Source organism: Cheilinus undulatus, linkage group 11, assembly GCF_018320785.1.
Source record: "Cheilinus undulatus linkage group 11, ASM1832078v1, whole genome shotgun sequence".
In the NCBI taxonomy this organism is placed as follows: domain Eukaryota; kingdom Metazoa; phylum Chordata; class Actinopteri; order Labriformes; family Labridae; genus Cheilinus; species Cheilinus undulatus.
This window is the reverse complement of record NC_054875.1, coordinates 13,917,062-13,941,758: the sequence shown is the minus strand read 5'-3', so window position 1 is coordinate 13,941,758 and position 24,697 is coordinate 13,917,062. Positions and strand designations below refer to the sequence as shown.

At 38.6% G+C, this 24,697-nt stretch overlaps 2 protein-coding genes across 4 annotated transcripts in view; both read left to right on the top strand.

Annotated features, from left to right (window-relative positions):
* Window positions 1-15,392, top strand: part of mgll (monoglyceride lipase) — an 81,123-nt gene extending 65,731 nt beyond the window's left edge. For both annotated transcript variants that reach the window (XM_041799445.1, XM_041799444.1), the window contains 2 exons: window positions 1,553-1,768; window positions 4,824-15,392. In XM_041799445.1, the coding sequence (XP_041655379.1) occupies window positions 1,553-1,768; window positions 4,824-4,949 (342 nt within the window). In that variant the 3' untranslated portion in view covers window positions 4,950-15,392. The remainder of the gene's footprint in view (window positions 1-1,552; window positions 1,769-4,823) is intronic.
* Window positions 15,393-19,017: 3,625 nt separating this feature from the next.
* The window catches only part of prkar2aa (protein kinase, cAMP-dependent, regulatory, type II, alpha A), an 80,124-nt gene continuing 74,444 nt past the window's right edge, over window positions 19,018-24,697 (top strand). The window contains exons 1-2 of one of the 2 annotated variants that reach the window (XM_041799428.1): window positions 19,018-19,671; window positions 20,537-20,816. In XM_041799428.1, the coding sequence (XP_041655362.1) occupies window positions 20,570-20,816 (247 nt within the window). In that variant the 5' untranslated portion in view covers window positions 19,018-19,671; window positions 20,537-20,569. Of the gene's footprint in view, window positions 19,672-20,532; window positions 20,817-24,697 lie in introns of both variants that reach the window. The other variant, XM_041799427.1, reaches the window with a different exon arrangement.

Genomic DNA, 24,697 nt, shown 5'->3' with positions numbered 1-24,697 from the left:
ACACATGTAGCTGTTGTTGGTACAATATCCTGCAGGTTTTTTGACACAAATCACATCTCCACTAGTAAATGTGGCCTGATACAGGACTGCTAGATCACTAATAGATATACAAAGAACTTGCCAAACTCATAGATGCAGCTTTCCCTTTTCACCCAACATTAGGTGCAGAGCTAGCAGTCAAACTGTGTATGTAATATACTCCATCTGCCTTTCTGACTTGATGTGATCCTAGAGTTAAAGACATTAAGGGATTATGTTTCTAGGTGTCACTGACTCCTCATAGCAACATAACCATGTTGTTTTAAGGCTAAGCTTACAGTTATTTATAATTCAAAGCAGCAGCACATGTGGCCTGAGAGGCTGCTTCTGTTGGAGTGGGCTATCAGCTGTGTTTACACATAAGCTCAACAGAAACCAGAGTGTATGACCGATGTGAGAGCATGTGTGGAACTTGGAAGTGTTTATGTTTAATGTCTGAGAAGCAGGTGACGTGCTCTGCTGTTCCTTTAAACATATGTAAAGGAACAAATCAACTTCATATTTCTCTGTAGTTCTTATTTTTCTTACACCAAGCACCCATCCATTTGTTTGAAATCCTTACTCACACTTGCCAACTCCAATATTAATCCCCAGGATTCTTTTTTTATTTTTACAGCCCTCATCTCCCACTGGGCATTTCTTTTCTTCTCTTTCTTCCATATTTGGATTCAGCCATAAAATTTATTGGTCTTGTCAAGACATTCTCAATATATAAAGGTCTTTAGGTCTGTGGTCCCTGAACTTTTGCCTTCAAATCCTAGAGTGTCTGTGTAGGAAAATGTGAGATTAATAAATGGGTTTCCATGGCTGAGCAGCTGCATGCAGGCCTCACGTCACCAAGTACAAAGCCAATCTTCAGATGGAGCGGTGTAAAGCACATTGACACTGGACTGTGGAGCAGTGGAAAAGTTTCTTGTGGCGTAATGAATCCCACCTCTCTATTTGGCAGTCAGATGGGCAAGTCTGGGTTTAGTGGATACCTGGAAGAATATTTTCTACCTGACTGCAAGGCAAAGCAAGGACTCTAAATATATTATTTGAGAACGTGACCGGCCCCTGACTGAGCCAGCATCCATTGAGTGCCACCTGTTCGAGTACCTGAGATGAGCTGGAATGGAGATTGTTAGCCAGGCCTTCTCGTCCAACATCAGTGCCTGGCTTTATAAATTCTGCAACGAATGAAATGGGCACAAATTCCCACAGAAATCTTGTGGAAAGCCTTCCAAGAAGAGTGGAGGCTGTTATAGCTGCAAAAGGAGGGCCAACTCCATATCAAAGCACATGCATTTGAATACAGTGTCATTATAGTCCCTGACAGTGTGATTGTCAGACAGCCTAAATACTTTTGTCCATATAGGCTGATTCCGTGCTGAGCAAAAGTTCAGTTTTAAGTTTGTAAACCAATAAAAAGGAAAACAAACTGAAAGAAAGCATCATTGAAACGATCCCTGCTAAAATAATGCCAAACTTTGTATTCTAACTCTTTTTCTCTTTTTTCCCTTTCTTATGTCAGGTGGAGGCATATAACGCTGACGAGCTGAACTTCCACGGAGGTGTACGGGTGTCGTTCGGCATGCAGTTGATTGGGGCAGCAGCGCGTATTGAGAGGGAGATCCCGTCCATCAACTGGCCCTTCCTGCTTCTTCATGGGGACGCTGACAAACTCTGTGACATCAGAGGCTCTAGGATGATGCACGAGAAGGCTCCAAGCTCAGACAAGAAATTAAAGGTTTGTAATCAGTAAGATGTCAGCATCTAATTTCAATACATAAATAACCACAATATATTACACTTTTGTGCTTTAAAACATGCAACTCCAAGAATATACTGTATACCCACTTCTATGAAGTGTCAAAGGGTTGGTGCTGCTGCCTTTGATACCTGAAAAGTAAGCTGAGTAGACACAACTAATGTGCACAAAGCTTTTGTCAAATAGGAGTACAGATAAAGATTTTTTTATATTAAATATTGTTTTAAAGTCATTAAATGAAGCATTTACTGAATAAAACTCCTTCAGTCACCAGCATGCTGAAGGCTGCTTATTGTCCTCTGCAGCAGGAGATTGTGTGTCTCTATATGGGGAAGTTTACAGTCTTTCTCACATGGTTTATCACATGAGAAAAGAGAAGTAAAGTAAGACCAAAAAGTTCCTCACACCATCTTATCTTTGTGCTATCTACTGCACTAAAGTGAGTTGTTTGTTAAGAATCTAGTGGTGTTCATAAGCTGAAAAACTCCTCCATTCTCATGTGTTTACAGTTAAATGTGCCAGATATCAGTGGTTCACAAAATTAAACCATAAAATGAAATACTAGTTGTTTGAACTTTTGAAAGTTAGTTTTCAGGCTGCCTTTAAACACCAAGTTGATTGACGTTCATGCAAGTGGTGATAAATTTGTATCTGTTAACATTAACAACAAAAATCCTCTAGTAATACTGATTAATGGAAGAACTCATATGCAAACAAGGAAGCTATAACGTTATCTTATAATGTGAACACATTTCTTAACTGGTAATAAGTTTTCTTTTGACCCATTCTTAACCCCTTAACGCCTGTTGTCGCATATTTGATACATACTTTTATGATACCTTTACCTATGCTCAATAAATTACTCAAAAAAACTTCTGAATACAAACTGATAAATGATAAAAATGCCCTCAAGTGGATTATCAGTTACCAAAAACACCTAATAAATGAAATGAGATGCTAAAAATGTGTTTGTGAAATTTTATGGAAATTTGGATTTTTTAAAATGTCAGTAGAAAGTTAAATGAACGTTTCAGTTCCAAAAAATTATAATTATTTGTGTTTTCAGGCTTTAAGGGGTTAAGTTCAACTGAAACATTTTTGTAAGATTGAAACTTCACATCCATTAAGGCATCACAAACAGAAATTACTGAGTTATCACAATATTCACTGGCTTCAAGTTAAATTGACATTAATTTAGGTTACCATGGTTGTTTTCAAAGTGTGAGGCAGGCCTCTCATGGGAGCACCAGGGAACTTAAGAGGAAGAACAGAGAGAGAGGAGACAGAGTCTGGATTCTGGACTACGAATGAAGCAAGTTTGCAAGCCAGTTTAGGTAGACAACCTTAGCTTAACTGATTTCACGCTTGACATACATCATCTCCTAGGGACGCAAGATATTATGGTATGACATTGGTATCAGTGTTCCTATATTTACAACAAATGCTTAGGCTATTAAAAGCAGCCTATATCAGCTGTATATATTGGCCATAAAAACAGTTAATGTAGTTCCAGACTTGGGCAGCAGACCTGTGTCAGTTGAAGCCTTTTCCATATTCATTGTCATTCCTTGCACTTTAAATTGTGTTACAGATCCTAAAACTTGTTAATTTGTTCGTCTTCAGATTTTAAATTGTGTGTTTAAAGAACTGAACTTTTAGGTCTGAACTACATATACATATCAGTATTGTGGGAGCTTTTTATTTGTAGTTTCCTTGTATTGGTTTGTATTTTTTGCTTGGTTATTTTTGGAGTTTTCTTTATTGAGAAAATAGATTTATGGTAGCAACATCTTTTGCTAATTATTTGTTTTGTAAGTTCAGTTTTACATTATTAGTATTTTAGTTTAGCTGGGTGTTTAGGTAACACTGTGAGCACCTGAGGTGATGTAGATACGTAGGTAGAGGACCAGCATGCACCGGGGTGGGCCTAGGTGTTTTTTTCCTAGCGCTACAGCAGCAAGAGCCATGATTCTTGTTGTTCTTTTGTTTGCTTGCCTGCCTTTAGGGAAATTAACATTTTAAATGTGGAGCAGATACTTGTTCTTGTTTGTCTGTAAGCATTACATCCCCTTGGTGCATCAGTGGCTGTTATATTTTATTTGGTTTAAGATGAGTTGAATTAGTTACATTTTTCATTGATCAAATAGCCACTCCAAGTATCAATAACAATATAGATATTGGCTGCAAGATTCCAGTCTTTGCCTTGAATTAGTACTGCACTCTTGCTTTCAACCACCCACCATTCACCCGTTGGCTCTGACGGGGGTTTAAGATGCAATCCCATCATTCCTCAAATTCTGCATGTAGAATAAATCTAGGAAAAGTGATGAGGCCAAACACAAACATGTTCTGCTGCTTCAATAAATGTTTTTATACAGTCGTAAACAATAGATGTCTGACTGAACTATTCAAAGTTTAAATTTTCCTGAAGTGGTCCTTATAATATCCCATGCATGACCATAGTGTGTAATCTGCAAGAGGTGCTAGCTAATGACTGTATGAGGCCATGTAAACTATGAGGTCGTGTTGACATTAAGCACCCAATTTGGTAGCCAGGTCACAGGAGTTTTTCAACAGAAAACAAAAGATTGCAGTCCAGAGAAAACCAACGGAGACATTTAGTATTGTAAATACGATGGCGACCTGTATGAGTGCAGGTTTTCCCTCTGACTATTGACAAAAGTGAGTAGCAAGCATGGCTGGTGGAGGAAAAACTACATGTGTTCATTCCTACAGTGCAAAACCACATAGATCCAGTGTTCCATCAAAATTAGAGAAGAGCATGATAATAAGGCAATATTACTATTATAGTGTTTTATTTTTTTGAAACTGTCTTAGTTGTGTGGTTTTGGGGGAACAGCATACATTGTTTTTGGACTGGAATTTTACTTGAAAACAGCTAAACTCAGAGAAGCCTCTGTTGTTGTTGTTTAAATATCATTTCCTGTTGGGTAAAGTCAAGGAGGTGTATAAGTCTCAGCTTAAATATCCTTTTGTTGCACACATCCCATCTCTGACACTCTCGCCTGTTTAGGTCTATGAGGGAGCCTACCACCAGCTACACCATGACCTTCCAGAAGTGACGGAGTCAGTGCTGACGGAGGTGACCAGCTGGATCACAGAGCGCCTTCCTGCCCCGACACAGCAACAGGCATCATAGAGCAACGGGACCAAGAGGCCTGAGCACATTCCAGTAGTCTATCAGGCAAAAAATACTGCTACACTCTGTTTTTAGAAACACTTTGGGCCTATGGACGAGTTATTTTATCTTCTGTTTTTAAGTTACTGACTTTATCCTCTGAGTATATACTGTAGAAAAACAACCCTCTTTTGTACCTGTAAATCAGCCCACGTTACACAGATTTTAATGGATGATGGGGTCCAAAACCTCTCTTTTTTGATAGACAGCAGCATTTATTATGATCAGGGATTTACCTTATGTATTCCAGGTGGTTTGGCCTCAACTAAATGCAGCTCAGTTAATGTAAAGCTTAAGCTGGAAAATCCTATAGTTCAAAGTGCAATAATATAATATCTATTTCCTTGTGATACTCACAAGAAATACTGTAAAAGAGCTATGGTGAAAGAAATTGAATATGTTATTTATATGTGCAGCAGCATTTCCTTCTTCCTTATCCACCTTTAATGGAAAGGTCTGGGGTGAGGTCAGGATCAGCAGCAGGAGGCACGTCTGGGCCTGGTCAAGCTTCAGTGCAGGGTGAATATTTAATCTCATGGTTTAACCTGCTTTACTGTCTTCACAGAATCACTGGATAAGTATAGGCAATATCACTGCGTACAGTTTTATTTGTGCTTGCTATGAAGAGGTTTCTATTCATGAGTCATGCTTAATTCCTTCAGATAACAGCTCAGGAGAAATTAGGTCTTGTCCTTGACTGATGAAAAAAAATAGCCAAAATGCCACTTCTGACACAAGCAGCTCTCAGACAGCCACACATCATAACATCTGGTAATCTTTTAGCCAACATATTAATTATGTTTCATGTAGATTACTGTTCCTCTTTGAATGAGCTTATTTAGGAATACATGGAAATGGAGCAGATTTAACAGATAAAGCTATACTCTCATTATCTGCTGAGATACCGGGATTAGAGGGAGAGGCTAATGTCAAAGGTTTTCACTGTGTTTGACCTTTGTTCTTCAGGTTCCCTGATCACCATTCCCTGACTCCATTACTTTATTAGACTCATGCAGACATGGGCCTGGGAGAATCGGGAGGAACTCAGTGCTCCATAACTGTGAACAAAGGAGTACTTCAGTACATTTCTGTTCACATCTTCTATGAGGTATGAGCTCACCTCTAAAAAATGAGGCTACATATAGTATATTGCTAGCACTGGTGCCAACAGCAGGAATCTAACTCCTTGGTTTTTTTTTGCTGAACTTTTAACAACCTGCTTCCCAACACAACATTAAAAAGTGCATCTATACACCATAATATGTGACTATAGTCACATATATAATGGGGGTCAACATTTTTTGTGCTAAAATTGTGCAGGTTAAGGAATAAATGCATGCCTTTAGCATGTAAAAGACTGCAAATTAAGCATTTTAAGTCTCAGTATATGTAATTGCAGAGGTGTAGTCCAGGGTATACGCAGGTATATGCTTATTTTTTAGTCTTCATCAGGTAAACCCACTTCTCAAGAGTGTGTTGATTTAGAGTTTACTCACTTCTGCATGCACCACTTCACCACTGTGAAACTGGTGGAGTTGTTTAAGCAGGGCAGATTGTTGGGGGCAGTTTGACCCATGACCTCTGCATTTTGTAAAGTTTTACTTAAGTTGTACATTTTAAAGGCTGCTAAAACATAAGCAGGCAGAAGTTAGCATATAGTTTATCTGGTAAAAAAGACATTAACTTTGATAACAATTAACTGATACTGATTATTCTTCTCAAAGGAAGTTAGTTGAATTTAAAACCCTCTTGAATTTAAGACCCTCTTTAAAACCTCTCTTAAAGTCCAGCATCTGCCCCTCAGCTTTCACTGTGTTTTCTCCTCATTATCACCAGTATTTATAAAACTGCTGTGTCTAAGTATCATACCATACATCAGTATAAAATCATAATTCTTGTAATTATAACAATTTCAAGATCGGACCATGACAGCAGCCACAATCTACACATCTGCCAGTCCACCAACCACCAAATAACAATGATTCGCTAAGTCATTAACCTTACCATATAAACATCTACTGTACTTTTACCATAATAAACCAACTAAAACAGCCCTGCTGCATTTGAAAGAGTCTGCACTGTCTAAATCCAGTAAAGGATTTAAGCACACATTAAATCTAGAATAATCGATGAATCATTTGAAATGGTTAAAGCCTGTCAGATTAATTCCAGCAGAGCTCCAGAAGTGCATAACTCTGTCGGTGGAGCAGCATTTCACAATAAAAGCTCTCTTGGAATTTTGGCTCTTTATTAAATAAGTTCTCTAATGTACAGGAGACCTTGTGCTCTTGCTTTGAAAATGGCATTAGTGGAAACTGAGTTTCACTGAAGCAAAAGGTTTTAATGATTATTTTCAAATTAACACCCACGTTAACAAAATGATTTTAAAAACTTAAGGCAATGGCAAGTGATTAACAGATGAACCAACGTGTGCCCAGCTCTGCCAAAAGGAATAGTTAAGCATAAGACCTCAAAGCTACGGCGTCCCTGAAGGGACATGGACAGAAAAAAACATTCTTGTGTGCACCAGAGTTTCTGGTGTACTTTAAGGCAGTTACATTTCCTCAAAAATCAGGATAATCTCATGTTATCAGTTTGTTTTGGGGAAAAAAATTAAGAAACTGTGCCATTTTCCCAGTTTCTCATTATTGGAAAAAAAAAAAACAAAGAAAGAAAGAAACAGCAGAAACATGCAATTTTCCTGTTTTGTTTTGTTTTGTTTTGTTTTGTTTTGTTTTGTTTTGTTTTGTTTTGTTTTGTTTTGTTTTGTTTTGTTTTTTGTTTTTTGTTTTTTGTTTTTCAGGAAAACATGTGACCCAACGGGAATGGTAAGCATCTCAAAATAAAAGCTACCACGTCAAAATAAAAGTCAACATTGCCATCCACTATGTTTAGCCGTAAAATGATAGGCCTATTTGCTCCATACAATGTATTATAAAAACATGTGAATTGCAAACGTAGGGGTGAATTAATGGCCATTTCAACAAGGAAATTTAACTGCCTGAAAGTACACTGACCCTGGTGTCCACCCGCAACTCACTTTTTAGTGTTTTTTTGGTGTCAAGCCTCTTCAGTCTCAAACTAACTAAACTCTTTTTTCTCTACACAAACTGTCAGGAGCGATTATCAAATAGACTTTCAAAGAAACTGTAGCAATAATGTCACTGTGGCGTATATTTTTGATAGCTGTTAATTATACACTAGAAGGATGCACACTGAGCTAAATGCTGTAAATTGTCAGTGACACTATAATTAAGACCATGTTTAGCTTTTCTCACCTTTCTATCAAACATGCATACATCAAACATTGGTTGAAAGTTTAATTAGCACAAGTCGAGATCTGCAGCATCGTAATTGCTCATCCACCCCCATATAAAAAATACAGAAAGGGATCAAACACGCTGATGTCTGTGGGGGTTCAGACTAACAATAAGCATCATTGTTTGTTGACTTCAGACAGCTCACATGTCAAGAGAAAACATCCAGTCTGAATGTAGGTCTTGGATGGAGACTTGACTGTGTCGTCCTGCTTTTTAAGTTTTTCTTTTCTTTATCATCTGCAAGTTCAAAGGGACCCATGCAGAGAGACGAGGGAAGACATGGAGCCGTATCCACGGTGACCGCTACTCACGTGTAACCACGGCAGCAGGCCGGCAGCTAGGTAGAATTTTTCCATTTTACATGTGTAGTCGCCAGGGTGATCACAGCAAGATTGACAGAATGAGATGGATTTCTGGCTTGCTGCCTGATCTGAATTTTTATCTCCTCACTCTTGTCGTCTCTCCCTATCTCACCCTGTGTCACCCCATTTCACCCACGTTTTTTTTTTTTTTAAGTTGCTGTGGTGACCGTCACTCTTTGTTCCTGCCAATCACAGAACCCCTTGTTCTGCTGCACAGTCAAACATTATGTAGGGCCAGCTGTATACTCTATATAAGAGGTCAGTTTGCAAGACAAAATCAAGTTACATTATATTTTTAAAGATGTCTTTTGTTTCTTTGGCCAGATAACTGCCACTTATTTAATCCATGAATCTGCCACAGAGCCTGATACCTGATTTCAACCATTAAATGGATTCAGGAAAGCAGAGGGTTTGTTTTTTGTGTTTGATCTAAATCTGCACACACTGCGGACACAGATTTAGCACTTATGTGTTCAGGAACTATAAGATTATTGTCACAGATGTCTGTTTATGGTCTTATCTTTGGCATTGAGTGAAATCCTTGAATTGAAAAAGGAGAAAGAGGCAGTTTAAAAGAAAAGTAAGCTCAGAGCTCTTCTATATTAAGTCCAATAAGGACATGTTTCCAATTCAAGCACATCATAGAAAAGAAATACAACCCCAACTTCCAAAAAAAGTTGGGGCACTGTGGTAAATATAAATGAAAACAGAATGCAATGATTTATAAATCTCATAATCCCATGATTGATTCACAGTAACACATTAAGAATATACAAATGTTGAAACATTAGCTCATTTTGAATTTGATGGCAGGAACACTTCCCAAAAAAGTAGGGACATGGCCATGTTCACTACTGTGTAACATCCCCTCCTCCTTTAACAACAGTCTGTAAATGTCTGGGAAGGGAGGAGACCATTTGCTGGAGTTTTGGGAGAGGAATGTTTTCCCATTCTTGTCTGATGTAGGATCCTAGCTGCTCAATAGTGCTGGGTCTTCCTTACCAGACTGTTCTGACTGCACTTACCTGACTGCATTTTATGATGCTCCAGATCTTTTCTATTTGTGAAAGGTCTGGACTGCAGGCAGGCCAGTTCAGCAGGCCTTCCTTGAAAGAGGTGTCTCGATCAGAGCATATGTTGCTCTGAAACCTTCACATACTTTTCAACATTGATAGTGCCTTTCCAGATGCGTAGGCTGCCCCAGCCATAGGCACTAATGCACCCCCATACCATCAGAGATGCAGGATTTTGAACTGTGCACTGATAACAAGTTGGATGGTCCCTCTTCTCTATACTCCACAGGACACTGCGTCCATCGTTTCTGAGGAGAATTTCATATTTTATTCATCAGACCACAGAACAGTTTTCCATTTTGCCTTAGAACATTTTAAATGAGCTTTGGCCCAGAGAAAATTACAGCTTTTCTAGATCGTGTACACATATGGCTTCTTCTTTGCATTTGTGGATGACATGTCCAACTGTGCTGATTCCTGGATGTGTTCCTGAGCCCATGCAGTAATTTCCGGTACAAAATCATGCCTGTTTCGAATGCAGTGGTGCCTGAGGGCCCAAAGATCACATGTATCCAGTGTCGACCTTTGGCCTTGTCCCTAGCAAACAGAGATTTCTGATGATATGATGTGGTGTAGATGGTGGGATATTCAATGCCTTCGCAATTATACTCTGAAGAACTTTTTTTTTCTGAAATGTTTCTTAATTTTTAGACACAGTTTTTTCACAGATTGGTGAACCTCTGTCCATTTTGTGAGAAACTAAAAAAATGCTCCTTTTGTATCTAGGCATGTTACTGACCTGTTGCAGATCAACCATATTAGCTGCAAAATGCACCCCCAGCTGTTTTTACATTAGTACCACTTACTTTTTTAGATGTATTGCTGCCACAAAATTCTAAATGAGCTGATGTTTTTCATGCAATAGTAAAATGTCTACGTTTAAACATCTGATATGTTGTTTATGTTCTGTCGTGAACATAATATGGGTTTATGAGATTTGCTAGTGATTGCATTCCATTTCTATTAACATTTTACACAGCGCCCAAGCTTTTTTGGAATTGGGGTTGTATATCAGGGCTGCACAGTGATGCAGTTTGTAGTGCTTACACTTCACAGAGAAAGGGTTCTGGGTTTGAATCCCCTTCAGAGACAGGGCCTTTCTGTGTGGAGCTTGCATGCTTTCTCGATGCATGCGTGGGTTCTCTCTGGGTACTCCAGCTTCCTCCCACAGCCATGTTTGTTACGTTAATTGGTGACTCAAAATTGTGAGTAGGAGTGAGTGCTGCTTGTTTGTCTCTTCATGTCAGCCCGGTGATTGACTGACGACCAGTTCAGGGTGCTGTGTAACGACAGGTGGGATTGAATCCAGACCCTGGATGAAAGAGCAGGAAAATACAAATGGATGAATAAAAGTTTTTGAGGGTAAAGTTTTTAAGGATATTAAGATAAGGTGCATCCTTTTCTCTGTTTTCTCAGACATCAGGAGAAATTTTGTAGGCCATATATCAGGTCACGTTGCAGTGGACACGGATCTTGATCAAGAAATGAGGCGTTTGTCAGCTTCTGTGGGAGTCAAACCCTTAACTTCCACCAGAGCTGCAGAGATTTATACCCTAAGCACTTCAGATACAATCACCTCCTGTTTGGGCTGTGGCACACACAAAGGCTTAACATTCCCGCTTGTTAAATCTGTTACAGCACCCCTGCTGCACAATGAAATCAGCCACACAGGATTCTATGTAGCAGTGACTCTCAGAAGCTATACCTGTCAGACCACAGGAGTGCATATCACTGCAGTCATTAACTCTCAGGGTGAGACACAGATGGGGAGAAGAGAGCAAAATAGACAGGAGAGAAGCTGTCAGTAACCATGGCAGCCAATTTCTTTATTTTTTTCCCTCCAGTAATGTCAGTCAGTGAAAATGTGTATTTATTTAATGGTTCAGCATGTGCAGCACACGTTGCTGCACTTTCAGAGCTGGTCGTCCATTTTGCCGCTGCCTTTTGTGTGAGCGTGGCGATAAGAGAGCAAACAATTAGCCTCATCAGTTCACAGTGAATAACAAGAGCTGCACACACTCACTGCATTCAAATTAGGCTGCTTTGATTACTAAAAACACACTATATTAATCCAAGCATAGCAAGGAATAGTTTCTTGGAGGCCAAAACTGTCTTTTTTAGCTTGGTAATCTGTATTTATGACCCCATCTATCCCTCGTCTTAGTTCAAAACAGCAGTTAAATTCATTCCTTGCTTCATTCCTACTCACCTTTCTTAAAGGTGTGCAACCCATGGAGCTCATATCTTGTAAAGCCTTGTAAAGTAAACCTCCCTTGTCCATGCCATTACCATTTTCTACTGGTGATTTCTACTGGCATGTTTATTTATACAAGCATGAAATAAATGCAGGGTTGCCATAATGAGAGAGAGCCATGTCCAGATGAATTGCTCTGTTAATATGTAATAATATACTCGACTGTTAATATCTTTTTGTCTTACCAAGGACAGCAGGTCAATGTTAAGCTAATATTATATATTGGACAAAAAATACTGAAGGCAGGAAAGAGCTTTATCTTCTTGGGCTGCAGCTTTTTAATAAGGAAAGATTTCTCCGGCCTGCAGGTTTGTCGGTGATGTTCAGTTGTTGTTTTTTTCTAACTCGACTTTATGACTGTTTCCAAGAAAAGAGCTGTTATATATGATAAAGGACTAAGCATCCCAGGCAAGTCTTTATGTAATTATGTGAGATTACTGCACTGGGGAGACTCAGCACACAGTTTGCCTGAGTAAACTCAAGTGTCCGTGCACAGCAGGATTTGAAAAAGGTCTCCAAAATGCAGCTAAGTAAACTGTACGTTCCTCTTCATGTCTATAAAATATAGAGGATTCAAGTAGTTACACAACTCCAGGTGTTATTTTCAAATGGTTTGCAATGCATTTAGGAGCAAAGTTATTCAAATCTTGCTGTTCTTATCAACAAGGATGATTGATTAGCTAAATTTGTATTTGCCATAGTGATTGGTGGTTAAAGATAATTGTAATACACTGTACTATAGCACAACATTGCTAACAAATCTTGATGGAAATATGAAAATCACTACTGCAATGTATTTTAAAGATGCTTTATTTATCATGTTTAGAGATTTATAGGAAATAATTTTATGTATAGGCTACTATATTGATTACACATTGTGAGAAGGCACTTTTATACCATAGATATGTCATATTATATCATTTCAATGTTCAGCAACATAAAGCTCCATGATGCTTTTTGAGAAGGTGGCATGTTTTACAGTCAGCAGACTCCACAATGTATGACACTGTTTCTGATCTGGTTCTGCATAAGGCATACTACTGTTAAAGTCCACATTGTGTTTAAAGGTGTTGTTGGATTTTGTCACACAATGATGAATGTTAAAAGCATGAAATTATATGTTTTGTTTAGTAATATGATTTTAACAACCACAATGTTACTGCTATGGGTTTGGGGAAAACATGTTTCTTAAGGGATGCTGATCACCCAGTGGCTAATTTGCTTGCCTATGTCCAGAGGCTTTATGAGGCTTTTCCACGATGACTTTTGGCCATGCTGATCCAAACCAAATGGTTCCAAACTGTGCTGAGTCAAACCAAGCTTAATATAATGGAAAAGCCCCAATGGTCCTTGACATACGCAGCCTGGGTTTAAATCCAATATACAGCTCCTTTCCTTCATGTCATTTCTCAGTCTCCCTCGATATCAGGCCTGTTTCTCCAGTAAAGGTATAAAAAGCCAGACATAAATCTACAAAGTGTACAATGAGAGCCTTCACATGGCCATCCCCATTCATAAAACCTTCAATACTTCTTAAACACATTGAAGATAGCAGCTTTCCTCAGATAAGCAAATTTCTGAGACAATACAAGCTTTGATAAAGCAGATTTTATTGAAATATGTATTGCGTGTTTATTTTTAGATTATGGTCTAGTGCTGTTTGTGCCTTATAACTCTGATGAATGTGTTCCTCAACATGTCGGTGGTAACAAGTGTGTTTTAATATAGACAAACTGTGCAGAACTGCATTAAGCAGATCTGTTTGTCTGTTTTCTTTCAGTCTGTCGTCACATTTTTTTCTGGTTCAGTAAATGCGTCTGCTTGTCTCCCTCTTGTCTGTTTCTGTCTCTCTGTTTGTATTTCTGTCCAGTCTTGGGTGAAAAACTCTCTCTAAATTAAGGAAATACAACCCTATAACATCACCATTCCTGTAAACAGCTGTCGTGTTTTACACAACATATAAATGCACACAGAGTCAAGCCTTGTTAGCTTAATGACTGTTTAGATCTCATCTGGTCTGACTAGAACACAGAACATGCTGTATGTAATAGGAACCAGATTTTTTTTTTTTCTGAGACTATCAAATGTGTTGTATGGGATGATTAAATGAAAAATTGCAAATGTTGGGATACTTGTAAGCTTTTATAAAAACACCACACAGGCTTTGAATAAAGTTACAGAAATAGATTAAATCAGTCAGCTTATAGATCCAAATGGCTGTAACTTCTTTTTTCTTTTTTTTTTCCACAGTTCATACTATGAAGTAAAAGTCACTAAGACAATAACTCTATTAACACTGAAATATGCACACTTGGTTTCTTTATCTTTGATTGAACAAAAGGTTAAACTAAATGTTGCTCATTGATGGTATCATGTAATTGCTCTAAACCTTTGTTGAGTTGGGTTTCATGAATTCATATCAGTTCAATATTCAGACACTAAGAATGTACATGCAAGAATGTAAGAGTGTGATGGAGAATAAAAGTTGCATTTTTTTCACTAAATTGTGAGGAAACACCATACCAATAAGTCAAATAGCATGATCGTGATTTAACAGTGAAAATGAAGTCTCTTTTGACCTCCATATTGTCTTCATAAAGTTCTGTAAGTCCGCCACACTCTTAAGTCTTCCTTGTAAAGATATGTGCTGTTTCTTTTGACACTTTCTCAACACTTGACTTGAAATGCCAAGTGCTGATGCTCAGTTATCAAGTCACAACCCACACACTTTTTCTGTGATGTATTGTAGCCATTACCTGTGTTTAGCAGCGGCACTGGAACAGTGGTTTTCAAATGGACCCACCACCTCCTGAATGAGCAATCATGGCCCAAATTTCTGAAAATTTTCACAAACAATTTATTCAATAAGGAATATTGAATTTTTTACTTTGTCTGGAAAAAATGTAATGGAACAAAGAGACAAAACAAGTTTGTAATCAGAAACTCTTGACTGACATGCATGTATACATTGTATTTGATCCTGTTTTCCATGATAAGATGAGGTTGTTTTCTACAGATTTTGAATAAAACAGGTTCAGATATCAACTAAAATGTAGTGTATCGTGTAAAAACAGAGTAAAATAAAAGGTACTAATGTATGTCCACTTGGGCCTTTTGTACGTGGAGTAGTTTTTGCCACAGCCTCACAATTTTAAAGCACACCTTTGTGACCCACTGAAACAGCCTTTAGATCCACTTTTGGGACTGGACCCGCCAGTTGAGAACCACTGTACCAGACGGTTTAATTTAAGTGTGATGAAATATTGTATATAAGATGTATAAAAATATTATAATGGATTCACTTCTGAATCACTGACAGTAACACAGCTTGTTACAAGAATGTTCATAATGTCCATACTCTCTTACAGAATAAACTATATGACTGTTGAACTGTACAGACGGACTGTTTCAATGATTATAGACATAAATAGATAGGCCCCTTAATTAACATATTTGGTTGGTCTTGAAAATCCGAGTAAACAGCGTCAATATGATTAGTTTGTGATAATGGAGGAAAAATGTTATGGGACTACAGATGGGCACAAACAGCTCCTCATTGATTTTGCTTTAATTGTGGGAAAAATTAAAGTTCATACAAATCCAGAATCTGATTTTATTTGGGAACCAGATAGGTTTAGCTGTTGGGTGGTTGACTAGGCAGGTGAGATGAAAGGGCAAACATCAGCCACTAGGTGGCAGTATTATATTATTTATGATTTAGACTGTGTAGTATGCTTCAATTTAAGAGCTGTGTTTATGGACCGGCACAACAAATAAAAAAGCAGCACATTTCTGTTACAATTTGAGCCAAGCCAGGAGTTATATAGCGCTGATTTTATAGCGCACATGTTTTATATTAATCATCTAGCAGCAGATCTTTCTCTGGTCACATATCTCAGCACTGACAGTGCAAAGTTAAGCTACAAGTTATAACATTATAACTTCCTTTGGAGTTGTTGTGGAGTATAGCTGTTTTATATTGGAGGGAATTTAGAAATGATAAGTCTAAGGCCAAAATAAAGCAAGAAAAGCTATGTGACCCAAAACACTACAAGCATACAGACAAATATTGGTCATCTTTTTGTTTTGTCTTTAAAAGTCTCTCTTCTCTTTCTTATCCTTGTCCACCTTCATGTCAACAACTGATACCAACTTGCAAGGAAACTGACTCTGTGTTTTCACCAGATTGATACTTTGTGTGGAAAGATTACAGAACTTTTGTGCTCAGGAAAAAAATGCAGTTACATTGATGAAAATGTACTTGAGTAAACATAAAAGTACTGGTCAATAGCACTCGAGTAAAAGTAAAAAGTATTTCATTTAAAGTTTACTTTAAGTACTGAGAATTGAGTAGTTACTAAAGCTGGGCAGTTAAACAAAAATTAGGTTAAATTGCTGCATGCCTTACTGCAATTTTCAAATCACATAAAGCGCAATATTTCTCTAAACTGAAATTTGTGTGAAAATACTAGTTATGTTGTTTTGCAGCAGAGATATTATGCTCTACACATCATGCATTTTAAAGAATAGTGTACAAAGAAAACACTCTTTCCTTAATTTTGTATGTTTTTCTTATTAAATCTTATGAAAATGTGAATGACATAAAAATGATAATTTCCTTTAAATACAATTTATACTGAACTTGCAGTATGAGTCTAAATATTACCAATTATTTTTCAAAATCATTCAGCTTATTAGTGATTCATATTGATGTTTACACCACACTTTTTTGTCACAGATTTGTTATATTTTCATGATGATTGCTTACAAGGCTGTAAGTCAATTGATCCGACAATTCAGAAACTGTGATTGAAGTAGATGGATAAAAAATGTCATTCATATAAAATCATGCATCATCTAATTTCAACCTAACATGTAGGTCTTGCCTAAAGGAAAGAAGAGTTTATGTTTAATCTGTTTAATATTGTATTGGTTAGAATATAGAATGCTTTACTACTGTGTTTGTTGAAATATACATAAGATGAGAGACTTAAAATATAGCATATTACATTGCAATCACAATATTGGGGGAAAAATATTGTGACTACTCAATTAAAGTAACTTGAGTAAATGTAATTATTAGTTATTTTACACTTCTGTTTTACTTATATAATAGGTTGTTTCCTGTAGTTTCCCTGTACTATGCTGAAGCAAGCTTGCCCACCCCCCCAACTCACATTGCTCCAAGCCCAACCAGGCATGAGCACATATGCCATCATGTCATAAATGACACACAATTCACAAGACCTCTGGTCTTTCAGAGATAGCAATAGAGAAAAATACAAACAACATGACAGTGACTTCTCTGACTTTGTGGATTATTCTTAGTCATTTTGGTTAGACATGGCTCTCTAACACTTCACAGTTGTTTAAAATGGAGCTGTCATATCGATTATATGTCATATGCGCTTTAGGCATCCATGCTTGAGCTGGTGCATGAGCAATGATTCCATGCTGAAGCCCATCTCTTTCATCTATGTCACCATTTAGGTAACAGAGCAATGGTTCCAACCTTTTCTCCTTGGAGAAACACTCTAATCTAAGAAAAGTAAGGGAACGCAAAGAAGGGTGTAAAACAAACAATTTTTATTGTTTCATAAATATCCTAATAGGAAACAGAGGGCCTTTTTTAACCTATTCAGAAAATGTCTTATTGTGATAGTAAGCAAATAAAAGTTTGAAGACAGCTTTGTGCCCCCTCCTTGAGGTCTTCGTTGGCCCTGACCCCCGGTTGGGAACTAATGCCATCGAGTGCACATTATTTTATCATTCTTTTGCACACTTTGTCCTCTTCTCCTTTATCTATCTCCTTCGCCCTCCCACTCTCTGAAAATGTAGGCTAGCGGGTCTCCTTGAGACATTTTTGGAGTTTGCTCAAACCACATTAGCACCAACTCCCAATGGATGGCCCTTCTAGGAAAGAGACCCAGCTATAAATGTGAATATTCATCTGTCACTTTCAGTACTGACTACATATATTCCGTAAAGTCCAATGAGAAATCCTTCCACAGAAAAATCATACTCCCATGGGTGTTACACGGATATGAGTCTTAATGTCACACACAGTAAAATACAACAGTGTGGTGATTAATCATGACATGGGAGAGCAGTTCCCAAGCTAATTGGTATCAGCAGTGTAATAAACCATCATCATTCACCACACCATGTAAGACTTCAAATGTCACAATGATTGGGTGTTTTATTTTATGGTGTTTTTCTTTAATAAAGAATTAGCATAGCAACGTTTGGGGATGGTTTAAGCCACACTGTAAAAATTTGAACTTTTTCAGTATGACTAGTTTCTGAAGTTTGGGTTCCCAGCAGGGGGAGCCTGAAGGTCTGTCTTTTCCTTCTGTATTTGTTCGAGACCTAAGCCAATCAGAAACCAGTATGAGGAATTAAATCCAGGCTCGCTGTGGCCATGGCAACGGCTTTACCTCCGTGACAGCTGAGGAATGGGAATGGAGGAGAGGAGATGCTACATGGACTGTGGTGCTGCTAATAAACCTCTCAGAAAGAGGAAACCTCTGCAACAGGAGGGGCCCGGCACCCCTTCGACTGGCTCATTTTTGCAGAGGAATGAACCAGCTGCTTTGTTATTTAAACATCACTTAACAGCAGTAAAACGATTTATTGCGTTGGAGTCCTGAGATGAAACTGCAAAAGTTACACGTTTTCCTTTCAAATGGGTCTCAGCACTAGTATACTGTTCAGGAACTCTTTATATACTTAATAAAATATACTTAAAATGCATGGACACATCTACTGACCATTACAAGTCATGTATGTTTCCATGAATTGAACTGTTGTGGTATTTTCATTATGATTATTTAGTTATCAAAGGCCACTTCTGAAGGTGTGGTCCATTGCTGGAGTACAAATATCGATTTGCCATTGTTTACGCCTCTTATAAATAACTCAATGTTATTGGTTGAATTATTAGAGTCTTTTAAGCTGATTGGTTATGATTTCTGTCTATCAATGTCAAACGCCCTTTCCCCGCCTCCTCACTCTTGCAGAAGCCAGGGGCTCATTCGTGCATGTCGAACTTTGGAGTTCCTCACTGGGAAGGAAGAAACGTGCGTGCGCAATTAATTGCAGGCTTCTCCCTTCGTAATTCGCCGTCCTACAGACCAACGTGTAATTGAGTTTTCGTCAACTCTTCTGGTAATACTTGACGGTGGTGTGGCACAACAGTTAACGCCGAGTTTAAATTTTGTCAGTTGGCTGCAGTTTCTGGGCTCGTGCCTGAGGAGAGTGGAGTCGCGAGGCAGTTGTCAATAGAAAACCGGCAGCTGCTAACAAGTAGTTAGCAAGTCAGCCAGTTAGCCTGCCAGCTAGCCACCTCTCACCACTGCCACAACAAGTCCCACCCTCCCCAAGTACGTGGACGTCGTAAGAAGCTGCAGCGGTGAAGTCGAGTGCTTTCCCTCTCAACTTAGCCAGCATCGCTTTACAGCTGGCTGAAAAGCTCAAGCAGCCCTCTTTACGTTTGCTGGATAACGCCAACGTTAAATTGTTGGCTCAACCGTTAGGCAGGTGCTTTCTCTGGAGGGAAACGGGCGCTACACTGGCAAAGAGACTGGCTAAAAAGAAGAGGCGAAATAAGACAGAACAAGGAAGACACCGAGAAGGAGGGGACTGGCTAGTTTAGCCGGGGAGGCAGAATCTCACGTAAGTGACACACAGCTGTAATGTTAGCTTTCCAAACAGCTTACCGGTCCTATGCAACTTGCTGTGCTTGCATAGCAACGTTTATCCAACTAGCCACTTATTATCTATGGCTTAGCTCCTATCGCCAGTGCGCCATACTATAGCGTAAGCTAACAGTAAAGGCTTCCTTGAAGGTGGTATACTAGCTAGCAAGTTAGCTAATGCTTTATGTGCTGAAAGTGAGGCTGCACTTGCTTCACAGCTCAAATATGAGTGCTGCAGACATTCACTGTCACCTTACTTTCACGGGTGAGTTTACTGAAGTGGCCAACTTGACTATCTGTTGAACAAGCAGTGCAGTAAACCTGTTGTCAAGATTATTAGCTCATTAGCTCCATCGCTAGCTTGTGTCAGCCGGCCACCAGCCCAAGTTGACAGTTCAGGTTCTGACGAAGCCAAACAGTAATGTTACTGAAACTCAACCAGTATCGCTGATTAATGTTTCCTTATAGCAAATGGCGCTCATATCTGTTTGGTGCAGCTGCAGGGACTGTGTGTTCTCTGGCTCAACCCTAGATAGAGTGGCCGCTCACTGACAATGTCACAGCAACACTTCATGTACGGCATTACACCACCTTGCTTATAAATGGTAGTGGAGTAACAGTTCCAGGTAAAGTACAGTATCCAGGCTCTAACTGCACATTTTGGAGTCATACACAGTCACTTGGTATTTACAAGCTGGAGTATGCTGGCATGGGAAAAGTTAAAGGAAGCTGTTAAAATCAACAGTTATAAAACCTCAACCGTGTTTCACCCAGTACTCAAACACAACTGTGAATCTTTACCAAAACAGATTCTGACTCATTTTCTCTCCTTCTGTAGATAGATTGCTAACGCCGCCACTGAGCCACGCACAACCATGAGTATTGAGATACCAGTGGGGTTGACAGAACTGCTGCAGGGTTACACCGTTGAGGTGCTGCGACAAAGGCCGTCAGACCTGGTGGATTTTGCAGTACAGTACTTCACCCGTTTGCGGGACACCAGAAGTCAGGATGGAAGTGGTGCTGGTGGCAAGACAGGAAAAGGAGTGATGTTTGATGGGGAGCCAATGCAAACAGAGTCCAATGGAGATGATGATGAAGATGACGATTCTGACTTTGAGCGTAAGTTAATTTGTATTGTTTGGATCATTCTCAGCTGTTTCATTGAACATTTTTATGTGGAGGAGATGGACAAGTTGAAACTGAACATGCGTGTTTGCTTGAGGAGATTAAAGAGTGAAAGAGAAAGGAAAAGGTAATGCTTTAGGCTCCATCACCAGTCTTAATCATGCTCACACCTTTCACTTGGAGGACTTCATAATTTCAAGGCAGCTAGGAAGCTGTTATTTTCCACTCATTTAACCAAGGTCTTCTTCATCACAGTACCTGTACTACCTGACTGTCTAGGTCTCAAATAATATTTATTTATAATGTAAGATATAAGCTATCAAGTGTCACGTTTTTTTCTTTTTTTTTTTTTTTGAAGCTTTTCTTTATTAAAGTAGCTTCATGGTCAATTCCCCTTGCAACTGTGAAAATGTCAACCTTTTCAATACAAACCACTAAGCAAAAATTATGATTTGACTACACAAATGCTGGACTACAGTCTATCAAGCATTAGAAATATCACAATGCATCCAAAGTTTACAATGAATGATAGTTAGAAGATATAGAAGCCATAATTGAACTTTTTCTCAATATCGAAGAAAGACTTGCAACCTAAAAAAATTCTGTAAGGATGTAGGCTCACTAACTTCCTCTGTACTGTACAGTTTTAACAGGACGCATTCAAAACATGTATATACTATTGAATTAATTCAGTTCTCTAATAAATGTATCATACGCCAACGTAATCAATCCTGACAGTCAACTATGGACTGCATTAAAAGATGATTCAATAGATATGCCCCTCCTCAGCAACAGCATAGATTAAAATGGAAAAGTTCATGAACTGCATAACCGTAACTTTCTTGATCCTTCACAGCATGCTACTTTCAGATGAAGCAATAGCTCTCTTGCATTACTCCCCTGTGTTTTGACAGACTGGCAGAAGATGTAAGCTGCTCCATAGCTCAGCACTCTCCTGTGCTGCTGAGAGCGGCATGGCCTAGATCACATCAGTGTGCAGTGTTACCAGGGGCCGTTACCTTGTGAATGGGGGCCTGTGTTTTCTCAATGAGTTTATCTGCTGTGTTGATTTGTGTATCTATTTTAGGCTCTCCTTAAAAATTCACTGTGCAAGTGAAATTTTAAAACAAATACAGAATATCTTACGCTTGTTATGCCCTGCACTTTCTGAATGTTGTTCTATCTGAAGAGTTTTTTCCTGAGAGTCTCACTGGCAGATTTACAATGGTAGGGTGTTGAATCTAGTTTTTACAGCTAGTTGCTGGGTAAAATTTTTAACACCTTCTGCATTCATGAGACAAATTTTTCATCTCAGTTTTTTGTTTCAGGCTTTATTGTGGTTTTATTCTGTTTAATTTGTAAGTAAACCATGTCTATCATGCCCATATATCATATTATGCAACTGTATGTCTCTGCTGAAAGCAATACTGGCCAGCCTCATAGATTGGTACATACTGGTTCAGGGCAAAAGGGCTATTGCAGTTTCTGTTTCCTCACACAAGTGGGGTTTGGCTGCTGTCAAACAGCTGTGACCTCAGCTGTTGGAGCAGTGTGCATGTGCATACACATGCTGTGTCTGTGAGTTCATGTGTACGTATGCGAGTGCTTTCAAAGTCAAACAGATGTGTTATGACTTGATATATCACACCCCATTCAAATTCCAGTCCAGTGATGACATTAAGCAGTTTTTCCCAGTGAATTCTGATTAGAATTCTGATTTTTAGCATTTCTACTCCTTCAAGGTGGCAATAAAAGACAGAGAACTAATCATGCTGCCCTCCAGGGAAAAAGCTTTTCCCTTGATGCTCTGGGTCACACACATGACATCCTTGACAGTAGGTTATCCAGCCAGGCTCATTTACACTTCCCTCAGGGGTATTCATTCCTGGTGGGAACAACATAGGCCTTTATTGTGACTGACATCATGTGCTCCTGCCCTACCACTGCTGTAGCCTGCTGGTATAAATAGTTCTTAGGAGCCACTATTTTAAAAGCGCGTGCTCCAGTTGAATTAGGTCTTATGAAGAAAATACTGCAATTCTTTTAAGTTTGGATGAAAAACCAGGGACGTTTGCTCTTTGGTACTTCCAGTTCTCCAAGAGGTGATGTATGCCAAGCCTTGAGTCTGAACCACTGCAGCACAGAGTAAACTATATATATTATTTCATAACTGTCACAGTATAACTAGAAGCACTGATGTTAAAAACAAAGTATGTACCTCTGTTTTGAGATAAGGGAACAATATCTGAAACTCAGTTTTATGACAGCTCAGGGTTTTAAAGACCCTAGTCAAACAAATACAACTTTCCTGGTTTCAGTCCAGTTGGGCCCCTGTACTGGATGTTATTGCAGTTCTTCCTCTGTTCTTAATTGTCCATGTGCACAGTCTGTCAAAATAAGTATTTAATAGCATTACTTATGAAGTACATTTTCAAATTTTTGAGCAGAAGCACACACTTTAAGATTCAGTTACAATCTACCTTAGTGAGATTTTGACTGCTGGAATTCATTTTTCCACCTTGAGCAGAGCTCATTAAAACAAAGTGCTGCTTTGTCAGGCATTGACCCTCTAAAAAAAGATAATGTCTCATTTTGGGTCTGACCTCTCAATTAAGAATCATGACTATTAAGAAATGTTTAATTGAGCAGAGATGCCTTACTGCTTTTTGTATTGTAGAAGTAATGTTATCAGGCAGTGACGAAGAGTTCATTTTTAAAAAGTGAGTTTCAAGGTGAAGTGCTTCAAGTGTAACATGATCATGGTCTGTATGTTGTGTATTCATCGTATGTAAAAATCATCAACACCCTTTCTATTGTGTGTTATTAGGCTACTTACAGTTATGATGATTCACCAGTGTGCTCTTAACCTTCCATTTGTGCTGCAGGAAACTGTTGTGTATGAGTGTTCCGACCAACCGCCTAAAATGTAAATTAGATAGATAGCTTCTAATGTATTCCCATGGATAGCACACTATCCTCCTAAAACATGACGTCCTTTTTTACATGCTTTGTTTTCCTAACTGTTGCTGCCTAAATCCACAGGAAGATCACCACACAGGCCTTAGCTGTTTAACACAAAAGAGCATAATGTTTTGAATACAAACTGTTGTACCTCCATCATATCTGGTGATGTTGAGCAAATGATTTTTGAGTAACCCTTTCTAGACTCGGTGGTAAATAGACAGATTGAAATTCACATTCTGTTCAGATTGGATAAACATTTTTCCTTGAGAATATAAACATGATTATATGCACTATTCAGGAATGTATGAAAACAGAGTCAGACTTAAACTGAACTCTCAATTTCTGTCCTTGAATAGACTTACCTAGCAAAGCTCAGTGAAATAAATGTACTTTCCATATTATTTGGTGTCAAAGGACAAAGATAAATGAGGGAAGATATTGGCGTTTACAAGCAGTAATAAAAAAATGTGTCTTAATTTGTGCATGTCCTCTCACCTTGAGCTGGTGTGTAAATGTATGCCCCTGTGACTGAACTAAGTGGGGCTATCTATTAAAAGACTGATGGTGGGACAAATGAGTCCTAAGGATGATAATAGGAAAAAAAAAAGATGAAATGTGTTTTTATAAGAAAGACAGCAGGGACGTATGAAAAAGTATTTGAGGCAGAACAGCAGCTGTGAGTTGATTCAGAAGAAAAATCGGAATATGCTAACCCTCAAAGAAACATTTAAGAGCATTGAATTAGATGGCGAGTCACTTGGACATTTAACAGACTTCAAGAACAGCTCTTATTCATCCAAGACATTGCAGATTTTTCTGCACAGAATGGGAAATCTCATCTAACTTAATTTATCAAGTAATTTTCCAGGACTTGCCTCCAAAATGCTGTGATTTGTTTGGGGAGTTTTTTT